The 11,902-nt window shown below is 56.8% G+C and overlaps 3 protein-coding genes across 5 annotated transcripts in view; 2 read left to right on the top strand and 1 right to left on the bottom strand.

Moving 5' to 3' along the window:
• SPATA32 (spermatogenesis associated 32) overlaps positions 1-1,443 on the top strand; it is a 9,999-nt gene extending 8,556 nt beyond the window's left edge. Inside the window, exons 5-6 of the mRNA XM_025045612.1 lie at positions 4-716; positions 1,335-1,443. Of these exons, the coding sequence (XP_024901380.1) occupies positions 4-716; positions 1,335-1,443 (822 nt within the window). The remainder of the gene's footprint in view (positions 1-3; positions 717-1,334) is intronic.
• Positions 1,444-2,535: 1,092 nt separating this feature from the next.
• Positions 2,536-6,435, top strand: LOC102885914 (EF-hand calcium-binding domain-containing protein 3-like). Its single transcript, XM_006910191.1, has 10 exons — positions 2,536-2,543; positions 2,996-3,118; positions 3,239-3,463; positions 3,546-3,628; positions 4,457-4,600; positions 4,962-5,033; positions 5,110-5,230; positions 5,452-5,630; positions 5,738-5,908; positions 6,299-6,435. Exons 1-10 carry the CDS (start codon positions 2,536-2,538, stop codon positions 6,433-6,435), a joined length of 1,263 nt encoding a protein of 420 aa, XP_006910253.1.
• Positions 6,436-6,494: 59 nt separating this feature from the next.
• Positions 6,495-11,902, bottom strand: part of FMNL1 (formin like 1) — a 24,633-nt gene continuing 19,225 nt past the window's right edge. The window contains exons 15-26 of one of the 3 annotated variants that reach the window (XM_025045642.1): positions 11,801-11,902; positions 11,495-11,619; positions 10,615-10,817; positions 9,910-10,144; positions 9,675-9,743; positions 9,044-9,124; positions 8,807-8,936; positions 8,479-8,642; positions 8,111-8,212; positions 7,878-7,973; positions 7,471-7,591; positions 6,495-6,953 (exon numbers count right to left, since the gene is read on the bottom strand). The exon at positions 11,801-11,902 is cut by the window's right edge and continues 198 nt beyond it. In XM_025045642.1, the coding sequence (XP_024901410.1) occupies positions 6,850-6,953; positions 7,471-7,591; positions 7,878-7,973; positions 8,111-8,212; positions 8,479-8,642; positions 8,807-8,936; positions 9,044-9,124; positions 9,675-9,743; positions 9,910-10,144; positions 10,615-10,817; positions 11,495-11,619; positions 11,801-11,902 (1,532 nt within the window). In that variant the 3' untranslated portion in view covers positions 6,495-6,849. The other 2 variants (XM_025045643.1, XM_025045641.1) reach the window with 2 other exon arrangements.

Below are 11,902 nucleotides of genomic sequence, written 5' to 3'. Positions count from 1 at the left end.
GAGAATGAATTGCTAGAGCCGGAGCCCCCACAGAAAGTGGACCTGGAGGATCAGGAGTTCACCTACCAACGCTCTATCCATGTGCAGACCTCCAAGCACCTCTTCTGGGCAGACAAGTTCATCCAGGCCTCAGAATACAACCTGAAACAGGAAACCAGCAGGCAGCCTGGCAAGAAGAACACAGATAAGACCAAAAGCCGCCCAAAACAGGGGTCGGTCCCCAAGAACACCCCGTGCTCCAAAGAGCAGCTCCAGAACCCCAGCATCCAGCCGGATCTTCCAGACACAGTCTCCGATCAGCCACCAAGCGCCCCCCCGCCTTCCCCCACTCTCCAACCATCTCTCGGCCTGGAAGATTTGATCAACTTCGCATCTTCCCTAGCCGTGGCCTCTTCCAACAAGATGGACTTGCCCAGTTTGGAGCACATGATAAAAACTCCGCCCCAGAAGGCCATGGAGCCTTCTACAGAGCCCATGGTAGAGGATGCCTCCCAGCCTGCTAAGGACAAGCCAGAGCAGGAGAAGCTTTCTGAGTTGCCAAAGGAGTCACCAGAGAAACCACTGGAAGCCGAGGAGCCACACAGAGCTCAGAAGCTGGAACACAAGAATTTCTTTGACTATAGGAAGCCAGGAATCCAGAAGACCACCATTCAAGGGCAATTGAAGTTGCTCCAGTCTCCAGCTGTGTCCCCTCCGCAGCAAGGAGATGAGAAAAAGTGAGGATGGTGCACAGCTTCTCCCAAGAGGAGGCTGTGCTAGGCTGTGTGGGCGGGCCCACTCCTCACACAGTCGGGTGGGAGTGGGGAACAGCGGAATGAGGGGCTTGGGTGGGGGATGGGGTGGGCTGTGACGTCTTAACCTCAGTGACCTCATAAAGGCTGCTGGAAACAAGGTTCCAGTGGACTGAGGTGCAGTGCCAAGGCCAGGGCAGGAGAAGGCCTAGTGACCATGGAGGGTGAGCGCTCCAGGGCTCCAGCAGAGACTGGAGTTCAAAATGGGAAGGGCCATTCTAGCATTAGGAAGCTTCTCACCCACAGGCAGATGGCCCCTCCCCCACAGAAAAACTTAGGCTAGTATCTGCTCTGCTGAGACCCTGATGGCCCCAGCCCAGGGCCCAGGACACTTCCACTGAGTGGCAAATGAGGGAACAGGGTTCTCCAGCATCCCTTCTTCTTGGTGATGAATGAACACAAAAGAATGTCAGCTGCTCATCAGCGTGCAGCTGGGCTAGGCCCTCTAACCCCAGTGCCCTCCTTGGAAAGGCCTCTGGGTGCATTCCTCTCCCCCACCCTTCCCACCAGGACCCAAGTGACACTCTCTCTTTTGCGTTGCAGCTCGGTGCCGGTGCCGGGAGCCAAGAAAGGGAGTCCATTATTGCTGAAAATCCATTTTAAGCTGTCGTCCCCTTCTTCCCCCAGAGAGATGACTAAACAAAACCAGTAAAGCCTCCAGTGCTGGCCCCTGGCTCAGACTTTTTGTGCAGACACTCCCAGACCAGTGAGCTCACCTGGCTACGAAGTCCTGGTCTCAATTTTTTAGGGATGTCCCCCTCATTTTTTAGCTACCCCAGTGCCCCCTGCTCCCTGAGGGCTTTACCAGCCCTGTTTGTCCTCGCTCACTCCCCACGGGTAGTTCCACTTCACTCACACCTATCTAGGCCTCTGAGGAGTCTTGGGGAGGCCTCAGTGCCCTTTCTGAGGCTTTAGTTTCTTAGATCCTGAAATGGGTCGTCGTCTTGGCCTGAAGCCAGGAACAGGTTGAGATCATCTGAGGAGAGAGCCTCCCAGGGGTGGGGCTGGGCAAGCAAGAAGGCAAGTCTGAAGGGCGTTCTTCCTGCTTCTCTCCATGAGGAAGGCCTGGTGTGGGGAAGGAACGGTGTCCAGGGGCTGGGAGGAAGAAAGCCAGAGGACTGGCCCTCCAGGGGCCCATAGACTTGAGTTAGAGGTACCTCAAAATGTAGGGGAGAACCATGTGTAATAGTGCACGCAATCCAGACACACACACACATACACACACACATCATCAGCTGACCAGCAGCATATCGCACAGACAGGCACATATAACACATCCACACATAGACAGAAGTATGCTCCACACACATCATGTATACACACACATCAATACAAATGTGTACTAAACGGGCACACAAGTTGCACAAAGTTTCCCATATCAGGAGAAGACGGGCAATGTGAGGAAGGCTCTGGGAGAGAAGGGAGGGCAGCAAAGGAGGGAAGGGAATTCTGAGTGTGGGGATGGACATGGTAATGAAGAAGGAAGTCGGGGAGAGAGAAAAGGGGGAAGCAGAGCCATGGCTTAGTCCCTGATGGGCTTTAAGACCTGCTCCGGGCCAAGGCTCCCTGTCAAGTGAAAGCCCAGCCTTGCAGATCCTCAAGAGCCTGCCCTGCCTTGAGAGGGGGCCGGCAAAGAGGTGCTCAAGGTCTAGGAAAGTTGGATTAAGAAGAGGTGAGCACTTAAGAATGGGCTGAGGGCCAGAGGAGAAGGGGGCAGGAGGCTGGAAGGAGGGAAGAGGAGGAGATGCAGAGGTATCTGGAGAGAGGCTGGGCCAAAGGTATCATTCAGCTGTTGGGATGCATCTTCCTAGAGTATTTTTTTTTTTAATGTGGTTTGTGGATTTGCATTGTTTGGAAAAGGGGATCCTTCCCAGGGAAGCTGGGGTAAGATAGTCACAGGGCCACCTTGGACTGGCCCCCAACCTCACATGCTCTGACTTCAGGACTCTAGGCTTGCTTCTTTTTCCCCTGGGCTTCTGCCTCCTGTGTGAGCTTCCAGAGTGGAGCCACAAATTCGGGTGCCTTAAAGGAGGCAGAAACTCAAAAGAATAAAGCAGCAGTTCCCCCAGGAGAGAAAAACAGGCCTGTGGTGAGGGAGAGCGTGCACCCCTGCCAAAAGACCTTAAAATCCATCCTAAAGCCAGCCTGGGAGCTTCGGCCTGGGGTACTGGACCATCCTCAGAGCCTGTGACTCTGCCTTTCAGGCAGCAGAGGGCGGAAGACCAAGAGACCCCTGGCAGCACAGAGAACATACAGGTGACCAGGGCTGGAGGAGGGGCCACTACTACCACAAGCTACTGTGCCCAGAATCCCCTGGATATAGGACTGTGGGTGCAGATTGGCATGGGGGTCCTGGGAGGAGGTGGAGCTGTGTGCCCACAGGTCTAGTCCTGGGCCCCCTGCAGTCTCAACACTCAAGTGGGGAGTGTCTTCTCCCCACCTCCAAGGCCTCCGCAGAAGCCTAAAAGACAGCTCACTCGAGATCCAGAAGAGGGGAAGGGCGACAGGACGCAGAAGGGGAGGCTGCAGCAGCACACTGCCCCGCTGACCCAGGCAGAGCCAGGAGCGGCCACGGCCACAGGGGTTGAGCAGACCTCACCAAAGGCCAAGGAGTTCAAGGGCTTTGTGGCTACTCGTTCAGTGCAGTCAGGCCCAGGTGCTGGGCCCCAGAGGTGAGGGCAGGGACAGGCCGCCAGGCCTAGGGCGCTGGGTTTGGGGCAAGGCCTGCCTGGCCCTGGCATCTCTCTGCAGCAGGTGTAAAGGCCTTTCCAACCTCTTTCCCCGAGGCAGCTTTGCAGACGAGAACATGCTACTCCTGACGCCCCGGCAGCTGGCAGGTGAGGGCCCTGCAGCTGGGAGCAGGGAGGAAAATTAGGAGGTGCTCAGGGCAGAACTACAAGGGGTCGCCTGTCCAGAGGCCGAAGTCACTGTGAGAAGCAGAAGCAGTGATTGTATTGTAACCTTCCCTCCATGCCAGTCTGATTTGTTCATCTCTACAACCCCAGGGTTCATTGGTGGATGGGTGGATGGGTGTGTGTGTGTGTGTGGAAGGAAGGAAGAATGGATTAGTGGATAAAAAGATATTTGGATGGTGAATGGATAGATGGATGAACAGGATAGAAGAAGGGAGAGAGGAGGGAAATTGGGAGAAATGATGGAAACAAAGAATCTGAGTTCCCTGCCCCCTTGGGGCCTGGGGCTGTGGATTGGGGTAGAAGAAAACTTTTCAACATTTGGGGACCCCAGAATCCCCCAAAAATCATGCTATGATATTAGCAGAGGTCCCTTAAAGCAGAATCATTTCATCAATCAATATTTTCAGTGCCTGCTACATACCAGGTGCCTGTAGCCTCAAACTATTGTAGTTCCAGAGCCAGACTCGGGGAGTCCAAAGCTCAGCATTACCCCTACTAGTGTTGTGACCTTGGACATGAGTTTCAAATGTTTTTCATATAAACATGCCTAAACATGAGTTTGGGACATGAGAATTGAATGGGCACTTAAGTGCCAACACACAGCAGCCCCTGTTGTTTATATTAAAAGTTATAATGCCTGGGGAGTTGGAGTGACTCAAGTCCTCAGCCCCATCTGATCTAAAGCGGGCAGATGTCAGAGTTCCTGTGGGTGCAGTTCACTTTGCTGCTGGCTCTCTTCCCTGCCCCCAGCGTTCCAGGATATCTTCAAACTGTTCAGCTCCAGCCCAACAGGCACTGTGGACATGCGCAGCATGAAAGCTGCCCTAAGCAACGTGGGTATCCAACTGAGCCCACGGGAGATGTGTGAGGCTCTGCAGCAGGCAGACTTGGATGGTAGGTGTCCTCATCTCTGCCTTCTTGTTCTCTCCCACCTCTAGCCCCAGAGAACACCTCCCTTGACCACAGAATCCCTGGCCTGGTCTTAATTTAAAGTTCCCTCTTCCAGGAAGCCTGCCCTGATCAACATCCCTATCCCGTAGCCCCTAAACATTTCTGCCATGTTGATCCGCATTCTGACTTGGGGCTCCCCCGGGCCAAGGGCTATTTCTCCCCAACTCAACCAGGGTCGACACTCAGCTAGAGGCAGGACTGACTTCTTGAATGCCTGGAACTTCTGGCAAGCCCCTGATGGTTGTGCAGGGTAGGCCTTCCGCAGGGGTAGGCACCCACAGCACCCCCTCCTCTCTCATCCCAGGTGATAGAACCGTAAGCTTCAAAGACTTCCTGGGTGTCCTCACCGACAGCCACCGCTTGGCTCAGTGCTTGAGTGAGTGGCAAGGCTGGAGGGGCAAGATGGGGCTGGCCTGGGGAAGCTCCTCCTTACCCTCCTGTGTTGATACCAGGCCAGGTGAGGAATAGCCAGGGCTGTGACCAGCAGCGCCTGCAGACCCTGTTCTTCGAGATGCTGTTCAAGCTGATGAGGCTGGGCTTTGTGCCCTACAAGTCAACGCAGGAGGTGATGAGGTGGGCACAACTCTATGTATCCAGCCTTAGGACCCAGAATAAGGAGAGGAGACTCTGTCTTGTGTGGGGGTCCCCTGATGTGCCTGCCCCAGAAATAGGCCCGCACTCACCCCAGGCCAGAGACAAGTGGCTTCTTGTCCTGCTTTGGTTTCCCGCCTGTGAGACGGAGAGGGCTGGGGGAAGCAGTGTCTGAGGCCCCTGCCCCACTTTTCTTTTTCAAGCTACTACTCCAAGAAGCAGCGGGCTCTGCGGCTGAACTCAAGCTGCAAAAGCTGGTCCCGCGGCCAGGACCACTCCGCCAGGGCTCGAGTGGGCCTCACCTTCTTCTGCCAGGCCACACGCCTCAGCGGCCTCACCAGCACCCAGCTGGTGCGCTCGCTAAACAGATTGCACAAAACGGGTGCGCCCCTTTTTGGGGGTGGGGACTGCGGGAAGGGGGACTTTCACTCGGGACCAACTCTCAGAACTGGCCCCCTCCTTTTCCTCCGACGGGCTTCCCCACACCAGGTGTGCCCAGCCCCTACTCTCAGATACCTAATCTGGCCGAGCAGACGCTGCCAGAACACAAGACGCGTAATCCGGTGCCATGCTCTGAAGTCCGACTTTCCAAGTTCTACCGCCCCTACCGCCCCTACCGCCCCAGCCACCCCAAACCCAATCAGAAGATGCGCAGCCAAGGTGAAAGCTGGGGAAGGAGGTGTGGCCAGTGCACGGGGGCGGGCCATGCAGATAAGGGGCGGCCATGCGAGGGGTGGGACGCGAGAATAGGAACCCGACAGACACAGGGGATGTCACAAGTGGGGATGGGAGGGGCAGGCGAAGAGTGGGAGCAGGACTCCACGAAATGGGGACAGGGCCGGCGGAGATGGAGGCGGGACAGGCCAAGATGTGATCTGAGATCACTCACAGACCTAAGGATAGGGCATGGTACCCAGGTAGGAGGTGGGGCTGGCGTATAAGGGACTAAGGAATGGGCTGGCACAGAGGCGGACTGACTGTAGCTAATCCAGCGTCTCTAACCCTAACGGTGCACTGGACCTTTCACCCGTTTCCTCCACTCTCCGGCAGGATTCGTGGATCAGCCACTAGAGAATATAAGCCCCTGGAAGCTGGCTTCCTCTCCGCCAACTCTAGTGCAAAAGCAGCCCTTCTCCCCTTCGCCAATCTGTTTGCAAGGGCCTGCGAAGAAGAACTTGTACAAGTAAATCATGTGCTGAGTGAAACCGGCTGCGGTGTAGTGGAGGGCACGGAGCGGACGCAGATCTTTTGCAAACATCTTTATTAATCTTGTATAAAAATAAGGTCCATGGAGAGTCCCTGGAGTTGGGGATGGGGCGAGGTTGCACTTTATAAGTTACCGGCCAGGCTCCCACTGAGGCTAAATACAGTATGGCTATTGGGGGGCAAGGGATGCTGCAAGCAGCATTTGGAGGGAGGGGCCGGCAATACTGCCCCCTATGGCAAGATGAGGCTGTGCCTGCCCATTTGAAGTGGGCCCACAGTGGGAGACAGCAGCAGAGGGGGCTGCCCGGCCCAGCCGAGCTGAGGGTATTCACCACCTTCCTTGAGCCCCAGCTTGCCCCTGCCCCTGCCCCACAGTCTATCTGCAGAAATGGAGGCTACAGAGAGAGATCAGAGGTGACCTGCACGGGGGGCCCCAGGGGGCGCCGGCGAGCGCTGCGGCGGCCTGTGTCTGAACGAATGTAGGGCTGGTTCCGCAGATCTAGCAGAGAAGACACATTTACGCTTCAGGAGTCTGCCTAGGGCTGAGACCACCACTCCAAGGCACACGCCTCACCTTCTAGAGATGCAGGTTGTACGCATGGAGCGGGGGGCCTGTTTATGTTTACCAGACCCTCTCAAACACATCCCAGCATGCACGGCCCAGGGGAGGGCAAGCAAGACTTAGTCCCCCAAGGTTCCCCAGGGCCGTGAGCAACCACTGGGATCAGACACCAGACCATCTGGGTACCTGGGGGCTATAGGGGGATCTCCTCTCCCAGGCTGGCCTCACAGAGGAGCCTGGATGTCCGCTTGCCGGTGCGGGCCGTGAAGGGCACCGTCTTGAGCACTGAGGGTTGGGACGGAGGAGGGGAGAGAGAAGGGAAAAAGAAAAAAAAAAGACAGAAAAAGTAGCAGAGGCCGTGAGGCAGCCAGATCCCCCAGGGAGGAGGCAGCGTGGATGAAGGACAGCACAGAAGGACAGACTGAGGACAGGACAGGCCTGGCCAAGCCCTCACCTGTGATGATATCTTCAATGGCCCCGTCACGGTCACTCTCATAGATGAGTGGCTCCTTCTGCTGCTTCCGTTTCAGCTCAGAGATGAGGTCCATCTGCTGCCGACGAATCTTGGGTGGGGACTAGGAGGAGGGGAAGGGTATGCAGCTCCAGCTCTGGGATCCCCTCCCCCACACCACCAAACTCCATCTGTCTGGTCCCCCACAGCAAGCCCCCACTGCTGGCTTGAGTAGAAGGAACCCATTCCCATATCAGGCTACTGGAACGCTGTCCTCGCCTTGGGCAGGGTCTGTTAGTAAAAAGTGTGGAGGAGGGCCAGATCTTTGGGATGAGGTGCCCAGAACAAGGGTCTGGGAGGTAGGGTCCACCTACCTCCCAGGACCAAATTCAGAGGCGGCAACAGCCTACCTTGGGTGCTGGGGGCTCCCCTCTGCCCGGCATGTCGGCGCCTGCCTCCTGGGCAGCTGCTTCTTTCTTCCACTGTTCCACCTCCTGCTCAGCTTTCTGAGGGGCCAAGATGGGTCTCCATGAACAAAAACCGCTCTCACCTAACCTGCTCCTCAGACAGAAGCAGCCCCTGCCCCTCCCACCACCCAAGTGGAGAGGCTGCAGTGGTCCCAGCCTGCCCACCAGAAACATACCTTGTAGGCCTTGATGAAGCGGCTAAAGAGGGAAAAGAACATGGAGGGCGACGTGGTCTTGGAGTTCTCTCCGAAGTACTCCACCACGGACTCGTAGGCCTCCTGCGGGCACAGCCTGTCAGCTCCATCGGCATGGACCCCTTGGAGCCTGACCACAGCTCTGTAACCCCCCGTTAAGACACCAGCCACTTCATCACCTCCTCCCTCCCCTCACTCCTTCACTCTGCCCCTCACTCCTCCTCCATCCCCCAAGGTGGCCCTGCTGGAGCCATGTCCCTCTAGGCCTTGGCTATTCAACCCCACCTAGGTAGCCCTTCATACGCCACCCCACCCTCCCCACCTCCGGGGTTGGGCCAGACCCAGCCCACCTGAGCGGTCTTGCTGTCTGCTAGCAGCTTATCCATAGTGGGCGAGTTGGCCCTCAGGAACTCCTTGAGCACCAGGCAGTCGTCCTGCCGCACAAACTCCCGCTGGGTCAACTCCAGGCCTCGCTGTAGGGAGCGCACATCCCCTAGGACACTGTCCAGGGACACTGAATGGGGGGGCGGGGCAGTAGAGAGGCAAGGAATCAGAGAGGCAGCATTCTCGCCCCATCACATCCTGTGGTCTGTGGTCTCTTTACTTTCTCCCAACCCATATCAGTCCCCAGGGCTGAGCCCCTTCCCTCACCCAAGAGGGGGTACCTCCCACTCATACCTGAGCCTGCCTTGTCCAGAAAGTGAAGGTCGCTGTGGAAGCCTGTGAGCTGTGGATACTTCTCAGCAATGACCTTCACCAGGTAGTGCAGTAGCGTCTGCTTGCGGTCAGTCGATTTCATCTCCAGCAGCTGAATGAGGACCTGCTGTAAGCCACAGGCCACCAGCCCTCCCCCACCCCCCGGGGGTCCCCCAGGGGGCCCCCAGGCAGAAGGGGACCCCTTCTCCTGCCCCTTACCGCATCCAGACTCTGGAGCCGGAAGCCATAGGCCGCTCCACGCTTGCTGCTGTTCATGTAGTTGCCGAAGGCCAGGACAATCTGGGAGAGGCAGGGGAGAGCTCAGCAGGGTGCTGGGCTGAGGAAACCTCCTGAAGTATAAATTGTACAAGAAAAGGTGGCAAGGAGCAAGCCCCACACTCAGACCTTACCGCACTCCTGCATGGACGTCTCAGGTCCATGACACATGTACATGCATGTGTACATGTTTGACACACGTGCACAGCTAACACTATGGCATACCCAATTTTGTTCTCTGCTATTCCTACACAAAACTGTCCTGCCAACATCTCCTCCTAGGCTGTGGGGCTGCCACCTTTCTAACGGCCATTTCCATTGATTCTCTGAGACTGCTGAGCAGGTGTGGATGTTCTGCTAATCACGCAGTAACCACCAGAGGGGCTGAGTCCTCAGACAGGGTCTGACGTGCATGTCCCCATCCCCACCCTGAGCCTATATGAGAGAGGTGGGAACATATCTTTTGCCTCCCAGGTGTGCAAGACAAGGCCTGGGTCTCCTCGCTGGCTCAGAAAAGGCAATGAATCAAGCAAGGGTAGACCCTACGTCCCAGACCCTTGCCCTGGGCTCTCACCTCTAGGATCTGCCGGAGTTTGTCAGAGGACTTGATGGACATTGAGGCTGCAATGACGGCATTCAGTTGCTGGGGGTGAGATAGGGGAGGCAAGGTAAGTTGGGGTGGGGAGAGGGCAAGCCCACAGGAGACACAAGCACCCCCAAATGCCCTCTTAGAGCGCAGGCTGAGAGGGACCTCCTCCCCCACCCCAACCCAAGAGGCACCCACAATGCCCTGCCTGCCCCGCCCACACCGGCATGAGCAGCTGGACAGTATCCGGGAAGTTGCCCAGGAAGGTGAGCGTGGCCATGCGCTCTGGCAGGCGAGGGATGCGGCTGAAGCGCAGCATGAAGCGGTCCTCCTCCGACAGCTCCTCCATCGGCCGCTGCTCCTTCTCGAAGCGGGCGATGAGGCTGCGTTCATACTCCGTGGGAAGGAAGCGGGTCAGCAGCTCCAGGAAGTCCAGGCCAAGGGCCTGGAGGTCATACCTGGAAGCAGAGGGGTAGGTATCGCTCCATACCCATTAGTTCTTGAGAGCAGGACTAGCCCCTCCCTTTCCCTGATTGAATAAATGGACTTCGGTATTTGCTATTTGCCAACAGCTTAAGGGAACGAGAGGTAGGAGTCAAAGAAAGTTAGCAACTAAGAAGCCTGGGGTCCCCATCATACATCAGTGGCAGATGCCCAGCTGTAAATGCCTGAGCCCGAGTGCCCATAGCTGAGTAAGGAGGCAGAGAGGGAATGGGAACATCTCAGTCTTGGCATAAACTCAGGGTATGGCTTCAGTTTCTCAGCCTGAAAACGGGAACAAGGTTCCCTGCCCTACTTCCTGACCGGAGTTGGTATGAAGCTTTGTAGGCTCTGTCCCACAGTTAGGGCTCTTTTACTAAGATCTACCTAATGACCCTGGCTGAGTAGAGAGGCTGGGCTGCCCATAGCCCAGAGCAGAGGTACTCACGTCTCGATGGCCTGGCAGATGCGGTCAGCCCCCAGGTTGCCCTTGCGCAGGGTGATGGCCAGATTCTTAGCCCGGTTGGCCTCAATGAGTACGGCCTTGGTGGGGGCCTTCTGGGTTGCCCTACTCTTGAGAGCGCTAAGGTCCAGGCCGGGACCTTGGGACTTAGTCTTGAACTGCTCCTCAAAGTCACTCATATCCAGCTCCTGAGGACGCAGGGAGAGGAGGTGGGTCTGGGTTGGGCTGGGGGCTGGTACATTCCTGGCTAAGCACTGTGCTCCATGCTAGAGCCACCTAGCCACCCTGACCAGGCCACTGGCAGAGAAACAAACCAATAACCCAGCTCGACCACAGGCCCTAAGGAGGGTACAGGGGAAGCAAAGGGAGCATTGAGGAGGAGGAGAAGGAACAGCACCCAACCCAGGGGACTCAAGCCATTACAGTCGAAGGAAAAGCTGCATTGTCCAGGGGTAGAGAAGGGGAAAGGGAAGGGCATTCCAGGCAGAGGGAACAGCATGAGCAATGTCCTGGAGGCCAGAGAAAACATCCCTTTTGGAAAAGTGGAAGTGGAATTAGAAGGGCTGAAGCCCTGGTTGTCCGTAGGAAGGTGGTGGGAGAGGGGCCTGAAAGGAGGAGAGAGAGGCCAGACTTGGGGGAGGGATGTGCCCCTCTGCAGGAATAGAGGAGAAAGGCTTTAGGGGTCAGGATACACTGCCTACTAAATGCGCTACTCCAGTATGGCTTAATGCCCATCCCTGGGCCTCCATGTCTTCATCCATAAAATGAGGTGGAGGAGGTGACCACCCCTAGTGCCCAGCATGATTCAGGCAAGTGTCTTCCTCCTCTGGTGCCCCACCCTGGTGGCAAGCGGGGCCACACTCACCTGTAGCACCTTCTCATCATTGAGCTCAGTGAAGACAGTGCCGGTGATCTGACTGGGTTTCAGGGCCACCCAGTTTAAGAGTGGCATTCTAAACTTGGTCTGGATGGGTTTCTTGGCCTTCACTCCTAAGAAGGAGGGAGTGGTGAGCACTGGGTGGTAGGGAGTGGAGTGGCTGGAGGGTACCAGAGCATAGCCAGGAACGACAGGCCATGCAGGAGGCAGTAGGAGACCCGCAAAGGGTCCTGGAGGACACCGAGGCCAGGGCCCCACCCTTCATCTCTCCGCAGCCGTGGGCAGTCCACTCACCTGGGCCCATCTCTGGGCTGGGCCCTCCAAGGGCAGGAGTGGGACCTCCCGGAGGCGGTGGGGGTGGTGGAGGCACAGGTCCATCTGTGCCTGGAGGCGGGG

Source organism: Pteropus alecto, unplaced genomic scaffold, assembly GCF_000325575.1.
Source record: "Pteropus alecto unplaced genomic scaffold, ASM32557v1 scaffold313, whole genome shotgun sequence".
NCBI lineage: Eukaryota > Metazoa > Chordata > Mammalia > Chiroptera > Pteropodidae > Pteropus > Pteropus alecto.
This window is presented reverse-complemented; position numbering and strand designations above follow the sequence as displayed.